Source organism: Chlorocebus sabaeus, chromosome 11 (assembly GCF_047675955.1).
Source record: "Chlorocebus sabaeus isolate Y175 chromosome 11, mChlSab1.0.hap1, whole genome shotgun sequence".
Lineage (NCBI taxonomy): Eukaryota > Metazoa > Chordata > Mammalia > Primates > Cercopithecidae > Chlorocebus > Chlorocebus sabaeus.
In genome coordinates this window covers 96,375,345-96,397,959 of record NC_132914.1, presented here as the reverse complement: position 1 = coordinate 96,397,959, position 22,615 = coordinate 96,375,345, and the positions used below count along the sequence as shown (strand labels likewise).

The 22,615-nt window shown below is 38.6% G+C and overlaps 1 protein-coding gene across 13 annotated transcripts in view; it reads left to right on the top strand.

Annotated features, from left to right (window-relative positions):
- The window catches only part of ANKS1B (ankyrin repeat and sterile alpha motif domain containing 1B), a 1,279,773-nt gene that overhangs the window by 921,453 nt on the left and 335,705 nt on the right, over positions 1 to 22,615 (top strand). For all 13 annotated transcript variants that reach the window (XM_037987423.2, XM_008004353.3, XM_037987370.2 and 10 more), the window contains one exon: positions 4,827 to 4,925. In XM_037987423.2, the coding sequence (XP_037843351.1) occupies positions 4,827 to 4,925 (99 nt within the window). The remainder of the gene's footprint in view (positions 1 to 4,826; positions 4,926 to 22,615) is intronic.

Here is a 22,615-nt window from a genome sequence, read left to right as displayed (position 1 = left end):
GCATTTGGGCCTTTGATCATTCTAGAAAGTCAGTAACTAAACAACTTTATTTATTGATTATTGTTAAACACCTTCTGCAGGGTGATTGGTGGGTGCTAAGAAAGTCAAATAATTTAGTGATTGGACTTTTCATTGTCATAGCATAGATTTATAGCCCCACCATAAACAAAACAAATGTTGCTGAAAGTAGAACAACTTTCTAATTTCTTTTGGTGACTGAAAAATTAGAAGAGAATTTGCTAAAGATCCTAAACTTAATGTTCATGAACTTTGACTAAGAAGCACATGAATAATTACATCCTGAGAAAAACTCACGAGTATTTTTGAGTCCCTGATTTGATTCCCTGCTACTGCCCCATTTTTGTGATTTGACTAAAGTTTCAATGTCTATAACTGTAGAGTGGCACTGTCTAATGGAACGTTCTACAGTGATGGCAATGTTCTACATCTTTGTTGTCCAACATGGTGGCCATCACCTACATGTGGCAAGTAAATTCTTGAAATCAATATTTAAAAGAATCAACTATATTTGGCCATTGAGAAGTCATTCTTAACATTTGACAGAGAAGTGCTATGGAGTTGATGGGGGGGAACAGCTTATTCTGGTTCCCCAGAATAAGGAGTAAAATGGGAGATGAAAAAGTGGGACCAGAGTGTACTGGGTAGGAGAGGAGACTGAGAGTGCAAAGTAGTAGATGACTAAACAGAAGATGGACATGACGGAGCTCTGCCCCCAAATCATTGACCTAGTAGTTATGTGGAAAAAAAAAAAAATCAATGGAGGAGGAAGAAAGCTAGAGTTGTGTTCAGTTTTTATTGAGAAAAATGAGCGGTTGCTCACGCCTGTAATCCCAGCACTTTGGGAGGCCAAGGCAGATGGATCACCTGAGGTCAGGAGTTCGAGACCAGCCTGGCCAACATAATGAAACCCTGTCTCTATTAAAAATACAAAAATTAGCTGGACATGGTGACGGATGTCTGTAATCCCAGCTACTTGGGAGGCTGCAGCATGAAAATCGCTTGAACACAGGAGACGGAGGTTACAGTGAGCCAGGATCGTGCCATTGCACTCCAGCCTGGGCAACAACAGCGAAACTCCATCTCAAAAAAAAAAAAAAAAGTTAAACTGAGATTCCCTAACATTTAGGAAAGGCAAGCAATAAAGTGGGAATTAATTCCAGCTCCCTAGGAAGAATGGGAATGTTTATTGTCTTTGATGGCACAACTGCACCCAGATGCCAAAGAAATGGTTACATAGTTATAAGGTTTGAAACATTTTGTTTTTCCCTGAAAAGCTATAAGAATCTGTACTACTACAAAAATAAGTTATCCTATAATTTCCTTTAATACGAAATTTTATAAGTCCATCGTACCAAGATTGATTTGTCAAAAAAATATATATTCTTGAATTTAATCACTTCTTAAAGCTAATTTTAGGTTACAATTCTGAAACACTGAAACATAATTTCAAAATATACAATCTATATTTCTATATAATGATACCAACCAAAAGACAAACATGGCTGAAATCATAGCATTTTGAAACTGAATACATATTCATTAAACTGCTTCATTTGATGGGTGAGGACCAGGAAGCCTACAAAGAATATATGACTTAGCAAAGTTTGCCCCGCCATGATCCGAACCCAGTTCTGCAGACTCCAAGTCCCCTATTGTTTGGACAAAAGGCTGGCTGAATGATGTACTAGGATATTTTTGGCATCCCTATGTATTATAGAAAAAGATAAAATAGAAAATTTCTAACAGTATGCCTCACTGGGGACAGTAAATCCTTTCCGTTTCCCAATTAGTGCCATTTCCCCTTTGACACATTTTTACTACTTTTCTTGTGCTTCCCATGATTTTGGTTCATTTTTCAAAAATGTTTGATAATTATCCTATAGGCTATGAAATTTGACTGAAAAAGATGTTCTTATGTACTCAACATCTTCTTTAAAAATGTCTAACTTCCTTATAATTCTTCAAAAGCTCTCCTCTCTTACTGAAGATACAGAAAATAGCATATTGGAGGTATACAGGAAGAACAGTGGTCTTAAGGCTTTAATTTTCCAAAATTTTTCAGTATTCAAACACTGAAATCCAGTTGTCAGGATTACCTAGAGATAGTAGCTATGCACACTATGGGATATTCATATGCTTTCTGTTTATGCAAAGAAACCATTTCCTCTATTCTACATGGGCTGAAGTTGTGGGTTGGTAAGTTAGGACCTGGAAAACCTGGTAATGTTCTAACACAAAGATGGCCAAAGATTTTTTCTTAAGGGCCAGGTAACTCCTCAAAGAGTAAAAGTCAGAATGGTATCACATATCTCACTCATGTCATACTAGTCCATTTCTGGAAATAATAACACTTTCTCAAAATGAAGTCATTTGTATTCTCAGCCATGCTCTGTTTTGTGCACTGAGTAATTTCTTGAGAGCAATATTTCCTAAGGCATGTTGCCAAGACTGGCTTTATTTGTTTTTCATTAGGCTTTTCATTATCATGCTGCTGAATACCTGGATCATTCTGCTTCCTCCGAGATGGCTGGTGTTGCTTAAGCATAGGAATGACACTATGAGTAGGTGGAATGTTTTTGTCCAGTGAATGCCCATTTTAAATCCCTAGCCGTGGCACCATTCCAGTGACTTTAATCCTTCTAAGAACAGCCAGTTATCCATTTATAACATAGTCTGATATTATTAAGTTGTTTACATGCATCTATTCTGTCCCTGTCCAGGGAAAGACATTAGTCTCACTTTGCACCCCGCTAGGGCTGTTCTTCCTCCTTTATCATGGCAGGAAAAGGCATCAAGTTCCACTCACTGCCCAAGCCTTGAATCGGTATGTATTCCACATTTCTCCATCGTTCCACATGTTCAATCTCCAAGTCAAACTTCCTGATAGTTTTCAAATCCACCTGCTTCTTTTTGCTCCTATGACTACTACGTTAGTCTACGCCCACATTGCCTCTAGAGAACAACTGCAGTGGTCTTCATACCCCAGAATCACCCTTTCCAATTCATTCTCCTTTGCTTTGAGTGTCTAATGGTACTCATCATTCCAAATAAATAGATATTCTGTCGTTTCTATTCTTGTGTTTTTGTGTTACACATAAGTAGGACAGAGTTTGATTTGTCAAAAAAAATAGTGATCTGAATTCTTGAACTTCTATAGATGCCTCAATTTAAAGAGAAACTCTATCTTATCTTACAAACCGTGAAAGATTAAAATCTAGGGATAAAATGAGCAATCTGTAAACTTCTGCATTCAAATACTAATCACAGGTTTAAAATAACCATTGAAATCTGAGAATTTTAGGACTAACTGGTCCTTGGACATTGTGGGCTCAACTGTATCATTTTATAGGTAGAGAAACTGAGGCCCAGCCCCAGAAATCAAAATAATCTTTCTAAATTTGGAATCTCGGCATGTAACACTTTTTCTTGAAAGCTGTCCATGGCTTCCCATTGTGGTCAGGATGAAGTCCGAAGCCCTCAGCCTGGCATGCAATATCTGTATAGTCTGCCTTCTGCTTACTTGTCCAGCCTTACCATTTGCTCCTCTCTCCATATTATCCCAGAACATAATGCTTCCAAGTATACTACATTCCTTCTTACTCACAGGTCTTTGCACATAATTTCCCCATTGTCCTTCCTCTTTTAGGTGCTATGCTCTAACCACCCATTTTTCCTGTATCTGATTAGATGTCCTTTTCTCTGAAAAAATATCCTGGATTCCCTGTGGACTCCCAAGCAAGTGTCACCGTCATGGCACGGTCTCAGCATCCTACCTAACTGCCTTTGAACAGTCCCTTTCCATCACTGGACTGGAAGGAATAAAGGCAGTTGTTGGCAGGGCCCTGAGTCTTATTCATCATTCTATCTTCATATCATGATCTGGTGTCTGGTATTCAATAATTTTTTTAACTTTTACTTTACGTTCAAGAGTACACGTGCAGTTTGTTACATAAGTAAACTTGTGTCATGGGGTTTTGTTGTACAGATTGTTTCATCACCCAGGTATTAAGTCTAGTACTGATTCGTTGTTTTTCCTGATCTTCTCCCTCCTCCATCCTCCACCCACTAACAGGTCTCAGCATGTATTGTTCCCCTCTACGTCCATGTGTTCTCATCATTTAGCTCCCACTTATAAGCGAGAATGTGTGGTGTTTGGTTTTCTGTTTCTGCATTAGTTTGCTAAGGTTAATGACCCCCAGCTCCATCCATGTCCCTGCAAAGGACATGATCTCATTCTTTTCTATGGCTGCACAGTATTCCATGGCGTATATTTGCCACATTTTCTTTATCCAGTCTATCATTGATGGGCATTTAGGTTGATTCTATGTGTTTGCTGTTGTGATTCAATATTTTGAAATTAAGTATTAATTCTCGCTTTTAACCTGCCTAATATATGTCAATTTTTCTATCAGCCCTCCTCACAAAATCTGTTGTCAAGGAGGAAAAATGATTCCTTCACATCAAAGTGTAAGTCACTGATAATCCTAAATGGCAACTCTTATTAGAAGCATTCACATTTTTACAGAAACAAAGTTTGAAGTCACAGGAATGAATCTCCAATGCAGATAACCGAACGTGGACGTAAGCCACGATAGATATTTGTGAGGGGAGGAAAGCTTTCTCCTAGCCTTCACATCAGTAACAAGGTGACCAACTCTGCCCTCACCATCACGGAAGAATGACTCTATGTCTTTGTTCATAAAAATCAGGTCACTCGTTGGTTTTCTGTGTATTAAATAAATCCTTGTTATTTATCCACAGTGTAAATACTTGATTTAACTTGTAACATTTCTGTTTTGTTTCAGGGAAGCAATGTTATGGAAGATCAGGATTTGTTGGAAATTGGAATCCTTAATTCTGGGCACCGACAAAGAATTCTACAGGCAATCCAGCTCCTTCCAAAGGTGAGCAATGCTTTTGTTGCCCTAGTCCTGTGTACGGTTCCCAGTGATTTTGAGTCCAGGCATGCAAGGAGTGTTTGTATTTAGTACAATATTTCTACATATTGATGCAACCTCAAGAGCAGGTCTTCTTAGGTCCAACTGCACATTCAGACTTACAAAACTACTATGGGCCACACTTGGCTTGAGGTTTTATTGTTTTTTTGTTTTGAGACAAGGTCTGTCTCTGTCACCCAGGCTGGCGTGCAATGGTATGATCTAGGCTCACTGCAACTTCCACCTCCCAGGTTCAAGCACTTCTCCTGCTTCATCTTCCTAAGTAGCTGGGGTTATGGGTGCATGCCACCACGCCTGGCTCATTTGTCTTTTTTGTTGTTGTTGTTGTTTTGTTTTTATGGGGTTTTTTTTTTTTTTTTTTTTTTTTTTTTGTATTTTTAGTAGAGATGGGATTTTGCCATGTTGGCTAGGCTGGTCTTGAACTCCTGACTTCAGGTGATCCACCCACCTCAGCCTCCGAGACTTCTGGGATTACAGGCATGAGCACTTAGCTTGAGATTTACCTAGAAAAATGTAATACAGAAAACACTGCTGGCCACCAGGGAAAGCTTCAGATTTTCTCTTCAGTGAGAGTCCTAATATCAGTAAAAATATCAGTTCTGGCCCCCCAGGTGGCAGCTCAGGTTCAAGAAGACTAGATTCATATTGGGTGGGTACAGGAATGGCCCTGGCTCCAAAGCCTCCTGCCCCATAAGAGGCAATATCTCCTGTAACAACTCCATAGACTTATCCTCCGTGGTCCCTACAAGGGACCTGACTAATTACAAGAGTCATTACTCAGGGAAGTCTAAAGTATCACATCCCCATCTTGTATTTATAGTTCATGTATAGGTCCTCCTAGTCCAGATGCAATTTACCAACCAGGCATCATTTTTACTGTAAGCAATGTGTTACCTAGCAACAGAGTTGACCTCCTGTTTCCAGATAAGGTGTCAAAGTCGCCTAAAGGAAGAGGCAAAATCTGAGCATGAATCTTTCAGATACGTGGGATTTTAATTGATAAGGAAAGGAAAATGCATTTCAGGTCTATGGCCATACCAACCTGAACATGCCCGATCTCGTCTGATCTCAGAAGCTAAGCAGGTTTGGGTCTGGTTAGTACTTGGATGGGAAAAGGCATTTCAGGAGACCCCAGGAACCATATAAAAACAAATATGATTCAGACAACAAATTTCTAGAAGTATTAGGGAAATAGACATTTAAAATCCAATGGGATTTGCACAACAATGCAAATGTACTTCATGCCACTGAACCATATACCTAAAAATGGTGATGATGGCAAGTTTTATGTTATGTGTATTTCATAACATAGTCACACAATTCAAAAAATAATTTTAAAAAGAGGAAGAAAATTCAAGGTGATTAAAACAATTGAGGAGTGTGTAGTCAGAGATAAAGCAGAAAAAGTAGGTTGGGTCAGTGTGTGTCAGGCTGAGGAATTTGAAATTTATTCTGTAGGCACTGGGGAATGGACATGACTGGACTACTTTAGGCCAATTAATTCTGGAGGCAGTGTACAAGTGGGATTAGAAGGAGGGAAAGTTGAAGTTGGGTCATCTGTTTGCAAAAAGACTGTGGGGCAGATTTGAGGCAGGTGGTAGATGAACTGTAATAGAGGCACCTGGATATTTGAGCTTGTCCTAGGTTTTGTACTGTCTTATCCTCTTGTTCTTTCTAGAGAGGCTATACTTTCTCCTTCCCAGAGTGGGAAAAGTAAATATTAAACACTATTTCCAATGAAATTATCTGATGAAATTTCCCAACTGACAGTGAATTGAATTTCTACTGATAAGACACTTACTCCTTTTGCAAATTCACTGAGCCAAATATACAAAGGAGTTTAATCACATAATTTTCTGCACTAAATGGAAAAGAATAAAACATCCTTAGAGCCATTCTGGAAGTAATTCCTATGAACATATTGTTCACCTCTCTGCTTGTGTATGTTTACTTAAAATATTACCTTCTCAGCAAGTTTTGTTCTCACTTTCAGCAATGGCTTCTCTACTGCTGTATCTCTAGCACCTAGCACAGTGCCTGGTTCATAAAAATAGATAAGCACTCAATTAATCAATGAATGACTACCTGCTTTGTCACATGCTGCCCTTCATTTAAAGTTCAACTCAGATATTATCATATCATATCACTTAATTTGTGCAGCTTCCTTCAAAATGGAACCACTCCTTACCATCTAAGTAATTATCAACCTACTCCTCACCAACCGCCTCTATCTAGATGAACTACCACAGTGCATTCTAATCTGTCATCCTTGGTTAGACTACATGAATCAAGTTCTCATTGGTCTCCTCCAGCCTGGACTATTCACATATGTCGAACCTCTGTCCAGGTTACCTTCTTACCCCTCTATAATTGAATTTCTACACAGTATCTGGAATGATCCTTCTAAAATATAAATCAGATCATGCTATACCCTGCTTCAATTCCCCAATGAATTTTCTTCCCACTTAGAATAAAGTCTTTATCCTGTCCTACAAAGGTCCTACTACCTGGAAAGCCCTTCCTTCAGAACTTCATACACTTGCTCCTATACACTGTCAAATCTCTACTCGGATGTGACATCTTTACAGGGGCCTTCGTGAGCTAAAATTCACATCCTTCCCTTATCATCACTGTCCTTGCTATTGCTCTGCCTTATTTTTTCTTCATGCCACTTAGAGCGATCTGAAGTTATATTATTTATTTGCTTTTTTTCTTCATTATTTTCCATCTCACCCTCAGGAAGCAAGATCCATGAGGTCAGGGACCTTGACTGTCTTATTTTCTTTTCTGTATACCCAGCCCCTAGAATAGGACCTGTCACATAGTAGGTACTCAAGAAATACTTGTGGTATGAGAGAATACACTGACCCTCCCTTTCCTCTGAGATTTTATTGCCCTGTGCTTGTTCCTATCAGAAGGTACTAACAACATTCAGCCACTTCTATGTTATAAACATCCTGAGGACAGAGACAGTGCAACATCCTTGAATTTCCCATGATGCTTAACCCAGTACATGGACATTCTTTTAAAAATGAATGAGTGAGTGAGTGAATGAATGAATATTTTCCTCACATGTCATTCAAATGTATATTTTTAATCAGAGCACCTCAATTTTAAGATATACCTATAATCCTGTACACACCATTTGATAATGCAAAACAAGAAAAACTGAACCTAGAATTATTTGGAGAATAAATGAAGTGTTTATTTCTAATACAGAATATTATTATTCTCATTAGAGAAAATAATATAATAGAAACAATACAAAATTAAGCTTCTATCGAGAGGCTGATGGAAGAGCTTACTATGCACACAAATTAGTAGAGAGTATATAAAAACATCCAGATGCATGTTCAGCAGCACAAACAGAGTGTTATAATGCCACAAATTGATGCTTTGCCTTCTTAGGTAATGAGCCCAATCTTCAGATGGTTAATAGTGTCATTTTATTGCCAGCTCATTCATCTGCATTCACTTTAAGTTTGCACTGCCAGAAAATGGACAAAATGTCTCTTCATTTTGTTTATGCAATTTCAATCTTCAGAATATTTGTATTCTTCATCTGTCATGAGAAGAAATATTCCATGATTGCTACCTGGGATTCTTTAATTAACATATTGTGGTGTGGAATTAGTGAGATTGTTCCTAAACAGAGAAAAGGTGCTTTGCTCAGTACAATCTTGATGTGTTAGCACACTTCAAAGCATATTTTTTGTACTTTGTTTGTATTTGTTGCATCAAGCTTCAAAGAAAAAAGTTTATTCCTTTTGTAAGAATAGCCATTTTGTAATATGTCTTTTTTAATACTGAAATATTCACCAAAGCAAAGATTTACATCTTCTCAAGTACATTTGATACATTCAACACATAGAATGCATCTTTCTCGCCGTCTTTTGCAATGCTTGACCTTTTGTAAAGCTTAATTATCCATTTTTACCTAGCATCTACTTCCCTCACTAACCCCAACTCTGTCTTTTCTCAGCTCTGAAAGCTTTCCTGGACTTCTTGAAGATCAAATTTCACCTTTTTCCCTTTTTATGAAAGGAAGCAAACCCAAAGTTCCAAGAGAAAATGGCTTTTTTTCTACTCTCCTGGAAATGTTAAGTGTATTGTGTTTTTTCTGTCTCTTTGGACACAGGGATATTACCTGATTACTTGTTTTCAACATATAACTTAGTTTTTTGCAGATAAGAATTGTATGTGGCCAAGTCTTTGGATAATCCTCTAATACATTTTCCTTTTTAAAAAGGCATAAACACTTTTGTCCTTTGATAATGTAACACCTGAAGGTCAGGCATCCAAAGGATTTTCATTTTAAAGGTTTGCAGGACTTTGTATCAAGGCTCATATTGCATCTGCTTTCTTCATATCCCTCATCCTGAGTTGACAGTGTATTTCAACACATAGCAACTTTTATATTGTATGCTTACTCTGTTTTTCAGTATTTCCTCTTCTAATGTTTTCCAATTTTATAACACCTTTTGGAAATACTTAGTAGTTGTCTATACTCAATGTCTCCCCGTTTCCTTTGTTCTACTAATCCCTCAACTGGCTTGAGTTGTTTCTCTGCTGTGACCCCCTACAACCAGTGCTAAAGTCACCAGTAAGCAGAAGAGCAGGAATTCCATAAGCCCTTTGTTATCTCCACCTTATTTGACTTCAGCAGACTCTGATACTATTGACAATTACTGTTATCAACCAAACTGGATTCATTTGCCTGCACACAATTGCAGCCAAACACTGAAGCACTGGATTTTGTAGAGAGAAAGGTTTATTGCAAGACGGCCAAGCAAGGAGGCAGGAGTCCAGCTCAAATCCGTTGCCCTGTACCAGCCTTAAAGCAGTATATTTAAGAGAGATTTTGGGGGAGAGGCTTCAGAGTTGGTTAGTGATTGGCAGAAAGGAATGGGAAGTTTTGAAAGTCCCTTGAGCATGCGCAGTTGTCCCTTCGTGCTTTTCCGTGGGTTGCCTTTACAAATTCACTGGTCTGAAACATGACGTGGAAATTCAGGCTGTGACATCAAAACGTCACCCTTCAGAGGAGCAAGTCTATTCTGTGCTATTCTGACTCCAGTCAGCCTTATTGGTTCCAGCCAGTTTCAGCCAGTCAGCCAGTTTTGTTGCAAGCAGAGCGAATTATAACAAGCTGTTTCTTCATCTGTCTTCTTGCAAGGCAAGCTCAAGCACTCTTGTTAACTCTATGGGGCAAATTTTCACTATTAACATTGTCTTCTTTCGGCTTCCATGATACCTAGTTACTCTCTGCATCTCTGCTGTTGTCTCTCTGCCTACTCATTCTCCTCGGTTAAATCCTGAAGTTCCTCAAAACTCAGACCCAAAAATATTTGATGACTAGTAAGTGTTGTTATCACAGGACTCTTGATCTTAGTGCAGTGTCTGGTATTCACTTTTGTTCATTGCTACTGTTACTTTACTACGCAATGAACACCTGAATTTTAGTGGCCCTTTACTTCTGAGTTCTGCCCAGTTTAACCAATATTTATTGGAGCTACATATATTTAATTTTTTTTTTCACTGAATGGCACTGAGAACCTCTGAATGAATGGATTAAATTACCCCCTTTTCTATGCTCAGTTTGAGGCTTTGGCCAAAAATATTTTTGCTGTTATTCCAATAGAAGATTTATATTCTGTATTGTTAAAGAACAAGTTACCCCAAATTTTAGCGGCATATAACAACATTTATTATCTCCCAGTTTCGTGGGTCAGGAATCCAGGTACAATGTGAGTGGGTCCTCTGTCTCTGGATCTTTCAGGGAGCTACAGCTGTCTCAAGATTCAAGTCAAGAGGATCTACTTTCTAACTCACTCATTCAGGCTTTTAGGGATTTTCAGACTGAGGCCTCAGTGCCTCACACACTGTTGGCTGAGGCCTCCCTTAGTTCCTTGTCATCCCATAGAGCATCTCACAACATGCTGCTAGCTTCAACAGAATGAGCAAGTGAGAGGACAAGACAGTGCTAGCAAGATGGAAGTCACAGTCTTTTGCTACCTAATCACAGAAGTGACATCCCATCTTTTTGCCATCTTCTATTCATTACAATCAAGTCACCAGATTCAGTTCATACACAAAAGGAGGTGTTTACACAAGGGTGTGAACACCAGGAGGTGGGGACCATGGGGTAGGGCGGGCGGGGTGGGGGCACATCTTAGAAGTCTGCCAGATAAGGAGAATGGCATGAACCCGGAAGGCGGAGCTTGTAGTGAGCCGAGATGCTGCCACTGCACTCCAACCTGGGTGACAGAGTAGGACTCTGTCTCAAAAAAAAAAAAGTTTGCCAGATACATTTTATAATGATCTACTTTACAGTCTAGTTTCCATTGTCCGCATTTGTAGTTAAAATGGAAGAACCCATCAAAAACTACAAGCAAAAAAAAAAAACACCCTTTATTTCCTTGGACCATTTCCTGGGACTGTGATGTTCACAATCTGATGATTTAAGAGCCACCTTTGCTATTGCCACTCAAAAAAGAGGCACATGTCTCTGGTCTGTAGAGTTAGGTATAATGTAGCATGATGTAAGATAATGCAGAAGTTAGGGACAGTAGAGATTTGCAAATTGTACATAATCACTTCATAACCTGAACATCACTGATCTAAGTGATATATACAAATCAGTAATCCCATAAAACAGCACAGTTTCTTAAAATGTATTTATTCTTCATTGTTGCCTCATTACTGAAAAGAGCATTTTCCCATATATGTTAGGTCAGTGAGTCTACTAAACTCTATTAGACAAAACTTTAAGAATGTTAGCAAATAAAACAGGTTCTAATAAACTAACATAGCGAGAAAGTTGCAAGTGGTCATTTAATTTTAGGCCTGAACAAAGAAAATAGATCAAAGCAACAGTTGACCCCCTCAAAATGGTATGAGCAGAGATGGTAGGGATTGAAAACTCAAACATTTTTAAAGAAAAGATAATATGGAATGGTGGAAACTGTGGTACACTGGAGAGCGGAAGTCCTGCCCCTCCTCACCCCCAATATGGTGTTTTTTTCATAAACACTTTGTTAACAAAACAAAACATTGGGGGCCAGATTTAGTTATAGCTGTCACTCTGCTACCCCTATGTCATAGACGAAGAGAATCACTCTAGAAATAACTCTTAATATTATGAGATCACAGATTATTTCAGCCTTAGAAAGGACTATTATGAATGTGACATTCTTTTAAAGAAGTTACACCTGAATTTTAAGGACCTTGAACAAACTAGAGTCTTTAAGAGAACAGAGACATTCTATGAAGAGAATTTTAAGGAACTTGAAAGAATCAGCATCTTCAAGAGAACAGTCATTCAAGAGAACAGAGTCATTCTCTGAAAGGCGCTAGTTCTTTCAAGGTCCTTAACATTCAGATGTTTGTTAATTCTAGTCTTGATGGTTGCTGCAGATGTGTGTAAACTTTAGCAGAAAAGTGTACAACCAATGTTATTGCTTTAAAAGTCTAGAAAGGAAGGTTCAGTCTTATTTCCCTGTCACTTAGAAAAATGATAGAAACTTGTTCCTATTTCTTCTGCTATTTTTCAGAAGGGCAATGACAAAATATAGCCCACAGGCACAGAAGCTCTCATGGTACCTTTTGACAGGGCAACTTTTCATTCTCCCATCCCATCACTCACTCTCCATCTACCCTCATTCTTTTCACTTGCATTTCTTTTTATTCTTTTTATTGCATGTCTTAAACTCACTGCCACCCAATGTTGGCCTACCACCCAGTGGACATCAGTTAAAGATACATGGTCAAAGAGAATCTCACACCCACATATATGCACTGTTAGCATGGAAGTCCTAACCTAAAGTAAATAGACGACGGGACCCAGTCACTGAGGGCATAGAATATTCTATTTCCTATAGGTCCATTCCTTAGTAAGACAGGCTGTGGTATTCCCAGGGTTCTTATAAGCTCCGGTCAGTTCTGAAAATGTCTTGTGGTTGTTTTTTGGGTTTTTTGTTTGTTTGTTTTTTGCTGGGGGTGCAAAACAGATATGCTCAGTGCTCAGGGGTTGGCAAACTTTTTCTGTAAAAAGCCATATCATAAATATTTTATACTCTGCAGGTCATATGTCCTATATTGTGGTTACTCAACCCTGTTGCAGAGTGAAAATAGCCATAGATGACTCAGAAATGAATGAGTGTGGCCATGTTCCAGATAACTTTATTTACAAAAACAAGCAATAGACCAGGCTTAGACTGTCAGCATAGTTTACTGACCTGTGACTTATCAATAAATATCCAACTAGATTAAGAGCTTTTCCATACTTTCAAGAATCTTCTAAACAGGGAAGAACTCAGATCAGAAATATAGCCTACTTTATCAGACTAGTGAAAGGCCCCAGGATGACCCAAGCCTCCTGATGTCATCCCAAAGAAATGTGTAAAATAAACAGGGATGACATTGGCTGTATGTCTTTTAGAAAAGGAGTCAGCTCCTTTGGCCATTTTCATGCGACTATATGCTGCTATTCAGTGTTCAGCACTTATTTCAGTCAATAAACAAGTGTTTATTGAATATGCTATACTCGCAGATCTGACACCAAAACTATGATTCTTACAGAGTTCTGTTTCTGTGCCGCAAACTTTCCTTACTTTTTCTAATATTGTTTCATTAGCTTCTTATGCTTAGTCTATTTTATACATTGATATTCCCTAAAATTCAGCCTTAATTCTCTCATCTTCTTCCTTCCCTTACCCTCCTGAGGCACCTTCATTTGCCTGCATAGCTTCTGCTATCACCTTCATGTGAGCAACTTTCAACCCTCGTCTGGGTTTGGAGCTCTTTCTGCCTTCAGAACGCCTATATCTGAACACAGCTGAAGTCCATTTCTTTTTAAAAACCCAGCCTCCATTCTATTATATTAATCGTTATTCATTCATTCTGAAAATAACTGTGAGTGCCTACTATCTACCAGTCATTTCCCTTAGCACTAGGGTTACAGTAATGAGTAATATAGATGAAGCCCTTGCCCTCACCAAATGTGTATTCTAATGAGAAAAATTTATTTTTATATAGAGATACCTTTGAAATGATATTTCATTATATATACATGCTATATTGTATAACATTACATATTATATTCATATTATATCATAACCTATTACATATAATATATACTTTATAATACAAATTTATTTTTATTAATATAATACATATATACTCTAATACATTTCTTTGTTGTATATTATATGATATGTTATACAATAATATAATAATTATAATATGTTATATAATTATATGCAATAGACAAATGTCATTAAAAGACACAAGGTGCTGATAATATACTCAGAAAGAGCAGTTGACTTGCTGAAAGACTGTAAAAGATCACCTTTCTAAAAAAGAAATGGTTGGTGCCAATGGATGAGAAAGGAAGAAAGACTAATTGACATTAAGGTAAAAAACCTAAGTTATTTGGGCTATATAAATGTTGAAGTGACAGCAAGTCATTCAGATACTTTTTATTATTCCTTAGCCTGGCACACAGTATGATCAGGGTAATGAACTCTAGCCACTGTAACAGCTCCAAATTCTCAGTGGTTTAACACCGTTAAATTTATTTCTCACACATTCTAAGTCCAGTGTGGGTCAGGCAGCTCTCCTCCAACCAGTAATTCAGGGACCCTGGCTTCTTCGGACCCTTCCATCCTGGAGTTCTTTGTGGGCTGCCATGACAGCAGGGTAGAGAGGAACATAGAAGATCACTTGGGATGTTCTATTGCCATGACTAGAAATGCATCACTTACTTTAAGCTGCATTTGATTCACCAGGATTCAGGTTCATAGCCCTCATTAAACTGCAAAGTAGTCCAAGTAGTCCAAGAAATATTATTTCTCTTCCTAGGAATATGTGATAGAATTCCTGAGAATCTAGTCATTCTGTGCCAGCAACATCATCTCCTTCTGTACCTTAACTTTCACCCTTCTTCCCATGGGTAACTCCTATTCATTCCTTAATACTTAAGCCTTGGAGAAATCTTTACAACATCTTCTCTCTGGGATAGATGATTTAACCCTTCCGTGTTCCTATTACACCTCATAAAAACCACCTATTAACTAATTTGTCTCTCACTCAAGATTAGGATCTTGGCCATGTTCATCTTCCTTTCCTGGGTATGGAGCACACAGATCGTGAACATAATAATGCCCAGTTAATATTTATTAGACTGGACTGAACCAAACAAGAATGCAAATTAGAGGTCAGTTCCGAATGGGTCAGGTTGAGATGCCCAAAGATATTTCCAAACTGAGTGCCTTTATTTTTAAATGTTTTACAAATTGATAGGGCGTGTCCTTTATGCATATAACCGTGACAGCACTGGTAGCCTACATTTCCTAGGGTGAGATTCATGCTTCCTGTTTACAAGTGATGACCAGTAACTAGTCTGTTCTACAGGGTCACATCGAGAGAAGGAATGGCCAATGTTCATGAAGCTCTCTGTACCCTTTGAAATGACAAAGCCCCCTATGTACAAAATGCAAAATCGCAGTAACTGTATGGACTGGATAGATTTTTAAACAGCTGCTGGGTGTGAGAGCACACAATTCAAACTTACTTACCTGTGCTCTGCTCCCAGTTTCTTATGTGGTTTCACAAAGCAAGATGGCTACTACATTCTTCCCAAGCTAAAGAGGCAGAACTTTTTAGTGTTTTTTTTTTTTTAAGAATTTATCTTGAAATCATTTATTATGTAGACCACAGAGCTGAAATATCACTTTTACTCCTAATCTCCCTCTGATATTTACAGATAAATGGGGAAGGAATTAGTCATGAAAATAGGTTCTGATCTATTGCTATCTCCAGCAGCTGTCATCCTTCAACTCCGAGAAGTTCACCCCCATTTAATAAAGAACAGTGGCTCCCTTGGAGTTATCCTGAAGTCTGTAGTGAGAGAAATAGGGCTTTAGATATCTGAGCACTTTCCCTTCCTTACATAATTCGTCAAAGAATAATCACAATTTAGAGCTGGAAGGGACCTTCGAATCTCCAGCTCATCATCTCACTGGAGTCGTTTCACAGGTGAGGAAACTAAGTCCCAGTCCTATTAATTGACTTGCCCCAAGGAAGATTGCTTCTTAGTAACTGAACTGGAACTAAATCCCAGATATCTGTGCTCATGACAATTGCCTCCTGAGTGAATACTGTGCTGTGTCAGAGACCCAAGGCTGTGAGTCGCTTGTGTGTTTGTGAAAGAATCCAAAAAGGGACAGGAAATGAAAGAACCAATTGACTAGAAGCAAGAACAGGGATCATTTATAAAATCAGCCTTCCTTTTACATTTCAGGCTTAAAAGGCAGTTTTTGCAGCCTCCATGGACCACTGAACTCCTTTCTCAAGGCTAGAAGGAAGGGTTGCGGCAGGAATCCAAGAGCTCTAGAAATACAGGAAAAAGACAAATATGGAAAAGAAGAAAGGCAGATATAGGCCATGTGAGCTGTCCAGCAGCCACCGGGGTCATTCACTTATTTATCCTTGAAGGCAGCCTGAGAGAGGCTTCACTGATAGCATACAGTGCTGTTTCAATAAGTAAAATAATCTTAATTTATTTTCCTTCTTAATCTGGGTAGAGAGGAAGGAAAAATAGGCAAGATGGAAGGTCATTCTCTAAGAGAAAGTGAAGACACGTCTTTAGAGCATTAAACTCCAAGGAAATGACATTTTTATGGGATTAATCTAGGAAGCAGCATGATGGAGTGAATGGTTGGGAACATGGTCAGACTATCCGAGTTTGAATCTTGGCTCCATTCTTTGCCTAATTGTCTGACCATGGGCAAGTTTCTACATCTTTCTGTGCCTGGTTCCTCACCTTTATAATGGGTGTAATGATTTCACCTACTCTATAGAATTAAATGGGTCAATATTTGTAAAGCACATAAAATGGAGCTTTCCAAAGCATATGTGCTATATTCATGTCTATTAAATATGCAAGGTTTGAAGCTGAACCAAGAAAAAAGGTAGGGTTCATTCAGCCCATTATTGTACCTGAAAATTACTACTCCAGGCATAAACAGTAAGCAAAATGTATGTCCTTTCATTTATTCATTCAATAGATATTTATAAACCACCTGCTGCATGCCAGGCACTGTACTAGCTATTGAGAATTTGGTGTTGGGAAGCAAGACCTACAAGGTCACTGTCCTCGTGCAGCTTAAATTCTAGTGAGGGACCCCCCAAAAAAGAAGAAAAACTATGTAATTTCAGTTAATGATAAATGCTGTGGAGAACTATTAAGCAAGAAATGGACAGAAAATGATGGGAATTTGTGAATGCTATTTTAGGTGGATAAACTAGAATTCATACTGAGGTGGCTTAACTGAGGTTCTTAAACATCCCACTGTATTGTCTAAACACTGTACTTCAAAGCACCCTAAGGATACTAAGGGGATAATGAGATGAGTAAGCTAAATAATCCACTTAAGGCATCTTTAAGGAATTTGCAATCTTGCAGGGCCTCAAAAAATAACTCTCTTGAGTTTTTAGTTAAATCTAATTTAATCCTAGTTTAGCCACCTACTGCTTGTGTCACCTTGGCCAAGTTACTTAAATTCTCTAATCCCAGTGTCCTTATCTATAAAGTAATAGATAAGGAACCTATCACATTAGGTCATTGTGAGATATAAATACAAAAATGCATATGAAGTTTCTGACATTTAGAGGAACTCAATATTAGTTATGACCACTTGCATTTGTTCAATAAATTCTCCCTAAATTAACAAAAATCAATACATTTTTGATGTTGCTTTTGCCTGGAGCCAAGAAGTAACAGAAAAGAACTCAATTACTGACATAAGAGAGTCCGTGACTAAAAATGCCCGTGACTGCATTGCATAGTGAACATTCTACTCTCAGCTAGTGGATTTCTCACAATGCAGATTATTCATTTTCTAGATAAGAAACTGGCAAAATTTTCCAATTTGATTGTCATCTACTAAACTGATGATTTTGAAATATATTTAAAGTTTATTGTTTAGTCCATCAGAAGCTGGAAGATAAGGTATTTAAAGTCATAACTCATGCCTCCCTATTTAAGAGATGAAATGGGCAGAGCACGGTGGCTCATGCCTGTAATCCCAGCACTTTGGGAGGCCAAGTCGGGCAGATCACGAGGTCAGGAGTTCAAGACCACCCTGGTCAATATGGTGAAACCCCATCTCTACTAAAAATAGCAAAAGTAGCTAGGCATAGTGGCAGGCACCTGTAGTTTCAGCTACTTGGGAGCCTGAGGCAGGAGAATCACTTGAACCCAGGAGGCGGAGGTTGCAGTGAGCCGAGATCCCGCCACTGCACTCCAGCCTGGGCAACAGAGTGAGACTCCATCTGGGAAAAAAAAAAAAAAAACAGATAAAATAAATAAGCCTAATACAGAGAGGTCTTCCTGCCTGCATCTCTTAGAAGCAATGCAGTCAATTCCCAACACTGAGTGGGAATGGGAGAGAAGTTGGAAGAGGAGGAGAAATGAAGAGTACCTTAAACAGCAAGGACTCAATATAAATATACATAGCGTAGAATGGAATGGATGTGAACTGAGAAGCTGAGCAATCAGATCTTGACAGTGTAGTTTGTAGTTCCATTTAGTTGCTAAAGGCATTGTGATTTCATAGAAAAGCAGAACTGTGCATTTACACAAAAACTGTAAAACAGCATATTCGCAATTTGAATAAGGCATTGTCACCTGCCTTTACCATACAATTGAAATAAGTGCTAACTTAATTATTGAATAGAATTTGGCTGTATTTCCTTTTTTTTTTTTTTTTTTTTTTTTTTTTGAGATGGAGTCTCACTCTGTTGCCCAGGCTGGAGTGCAGTGACATGATCTCTTGGCTCACTGCAAGCTCTGCCTCCTGGGTTCACGCCATTCTCCTGCCTCAGCCTCCCAAGTAGCTGGGACTACAGGCGCCCGCCACCACGCCCAGCTAATTTTTGTATTTTTAGTAGAGACAGGGTTTCACCATGTTAGCCAGCATGGTCTTGATCACCTGACCACGTGATCCGCCTGCCTCGGCCTCCCAAAGTGCTAGGATTACAGGCGTGAGCCACCACGCCCAGCCGAATTTGGCTATATTTCTTATTTTCAATCGATGGCATTCAAGTGAGATATTTCTGTTCAAGTTATGTCTGCAAATGAATTGAGCATTTACTTATGTCCCAAGACATGGTGCAAGGAGAAAAATAAGATGAAATTACGCAGTATCTGCCTTCAAGAAGATTTTAGTCTAGCAAAGGAAATCAGACCAATATGCAAGTGATCTTAATATAATACAAGTCAGAACGTGAAACAAGCTATGATAGCAGTACAAATACAAGTTTTGTATGTTAAGTGAAAGGGAAGGTATCTTCTGTTCAGGGAATCAGGAGTAGGTTCCTGGAGAAGGAGACAGATGGATCAAAAAGCCATTCCTATGTACCTTTAAAACTTCTCTGTTGTGGCTGGGCATGTTGGCTTATGCCTGTAATCCTAGCACTTTGGGAGGCCAAGGCAGGAGGATCGCGTGAGGGAAGGACTTCCAGACAAGTCCGGGCAACATAGTGAGACCCTGTCTCTCAAAAAAAAAATTAAAAATTAGCCAGGCATGGTGGCATAAACCTATAGTCCTAGCTACTCAGGAGGATTGCTTAAGCTCAGCAGTTAGAGAGCAGAGAGCTATGATCCCACCGCCGCACTCCAGTCTGGACAGCAGAATGAGACCCTGTATCTGAGAAAAAATAATACATAAATAAAGTTAAAAAAGAAAACTTCTTTGTTGTGGAAGTTTGTGATAACTCATGACACTCCAAGCAAAAAGTGATCCAAAGCATATGTTTAGCTAACAGGCAGAGATGCTATTTTTTTTCTCATTCGTAATAACCATCCTCTGGTTATTACAGCTGAAATACAGCTAGGGCCATCAATCCAGCTATAAATTTCATTCATCACTTTGTCCTTCAAGCTGTAATGAGACAAATATTTCAAACCCAAACAAATACCTCTAGTGAGCTTCAATGGAGCAAGCTAAACTAGTGACATAGTTACTATTCTTTCTTCCCTAAGCTAAGCACTGTTTCATTATGTGGTATTTCTTTATCGTTATTTGTGTGTGGGGTGAGGAGGGGTGGTAATCAATGGGATTTTCAACTTCAAACCAGTAGTCCTTACACCTATCCTTTGGCTTTGGATTCTAGCCTGATGGTTGGTCTTCTGTGGACCCATAGTGAATGCTCTACCTAAAGAATACACATTCTCCAAGATGTTCCTCAGCATGCCAGAAAGACATTCTGGGCCAAACATCTACGTTAATAGCAATCACTTAAATAGAAGATTGCCTATGTGCCAGGCACTATTCTAAGTACTTCAGATTCACTCGAAATTAACACATTTAAATCTCAAAATTAAATCCCTATTTTGCAGGTGAAGAGATTAAAGCTCAAAGAAGTTAAGTAACTTGCCTAAGGTCACACCACTAGTAAGTGTCAGAGTCAGAATTGAAACTGGTCAGCCTGGCTCCAGAGTCTATGCCCTTAACTGCTTTCCTCTGCTTCCTATTACTGGAGTACCCCATCTCTGTGCTCTGTGGAATCACCCATCAATATGCTCATCTTGGGGAAAAAATGACTGGCCATTTTTACTATCTCACACAAGTCTATGGCTTTCTATTTTAGTAAGTAGACATTCAGCTTTTTCTTTTTTTAAAGTTAATGGATAACTACTGCCCTTATCAAAGGAAATGAGTACCCAAGAAACTGCCAGATTCCTCTTTCATGTCTTCAAGAGGAAATACATTTTAGCTTTACTTGTCGTACCTGAAATTCATGAAGGTATAAGTGCTAAATGGATACACTGTAAATCATTTATAAGGTTATAATTTATGAATCACAGAGTCCTGACAGGTTAAAAGCTTTTCCTTCAATGCATTATATTAGTTTTAACCCTCAACCCCTTCTTTATTTGGAAGCTACTGCTTGGTGGCAAAGGATTGTATTTGCAATTTTCTAAATACTAAGAGGTAAATGTATTATAAGAAAGTTTTGAATGTGAAATTTTCCCCACAGATGTACAAGAGATTATTTCAGTAAATGTAGAGAGATCCATTTCCCTGCCTGTCACCTCTGGGACTCAATTACATTATCATGCACTTCAGCTAGATCGCTTTTCCTAGTGCCACGTGATATAGACATAAAGTAACAATTACCTTGTGTCCCGAGACCCAGCAGACTCAGAGGTAGATGAAAGGAAGCTAGAGCAACTCCAGAGGCATAACGTCTGCAAACACCCACACGGCCATGCACAGACACTGACTAGCAAATTGCTCATTGTTCATCCCTTCAATCAGACTGTCCATTCATTTCAGCTCTATGCTAAGTCCAGAGATGGAAATGGAAACGTGGAGAAGACTTGGTCCCTGCCTCAAGGAGTTCTGCGTGCATTTTAGATAGAGATAGATATGTCAAAAACTAGAATACTATGTGGAAAATGCTACAAGAGGAGAGAAGAGCTAAATGCATGGGCATCAGGGAAGGCTTTTTGGACAGGTGGATGATGCTTGAACTGAATCTCAAAGAATGAATAGGTGTTTTTAGCCAACTAGGACATTGAAGGAGTCACTTCAGACAGAGGGTGCCGCCTGTGCCTGCTAGGACTAGGACTAGGGACAATAAGGAGAAATGGATGTCCATATTCATCCTCCCTTTCTCTCTCTCTTTCTCTCTCTGCCCCCCACTTCCATCCCCCCACAACAAACATGTACACACAAACACACATACAATCACTTCCTTCCCCATATATTAACCCCAAGAGAAACTGTAAAAGAAACTCCCCCAAATGTCTCCAATCCACTCTAGCATTTTTTCTTTTCTAGAACTTACAAAAACTGGCATTTATCTTTGTATACAGTCATATGCCATATAACAACATTTGGGTCAATAATGGACCACATATATAAGCGGTCCCATAAGATTATAATGGAGCTGAAAATTTTCCATCACCTAGTGATTTATGTTAAATTGCCTACAGTTTTCAGTAGAGTAATATGCTGGAAAAGTTTATAGACTAGGAGCAATACCCTAGGTGGGTAGCAGGTGATATCTAGATTTGCGTAAGTACACTATATGATGTTCACACAATGACAAAATCACCTAAGGATGCATTCTGATGTATCCCTGTGGTTAAGTGACACAGAACTTTATTTGTATGTATTTCAAATGTATACCCAAGGAAATTATATATTCCTGGAAGGTAGGAACTTTATTCCCTTTGGCATTTATATAATATCTAGGATGATGTTATATATATTGTCCTAGATATACAATATCTGGGATGATGTTATATATATGATGCACTGTAGTGCCTAAAAATTCTTGTTGAATTAAATAAATAATAACTACTAAAACAATCATAAGAGTGACTCTACTGGGGATTCCCGTAAATAGAGCTGAACATTCTTAGTCACTCCATTGTCTGAGATAATTAGAAATTCTGGACTGACAAACACACATACACACACACATACACACACACACACACACACACACACACACACACTACACCAGACTATGAGGCTGGAAACATTTTCCTAAGGATCAAGCTATTTTTTGTTGTGACTGCTGTTCTCACTCCAATGGTAGTGGAATAGTTCTTAGATTATCCC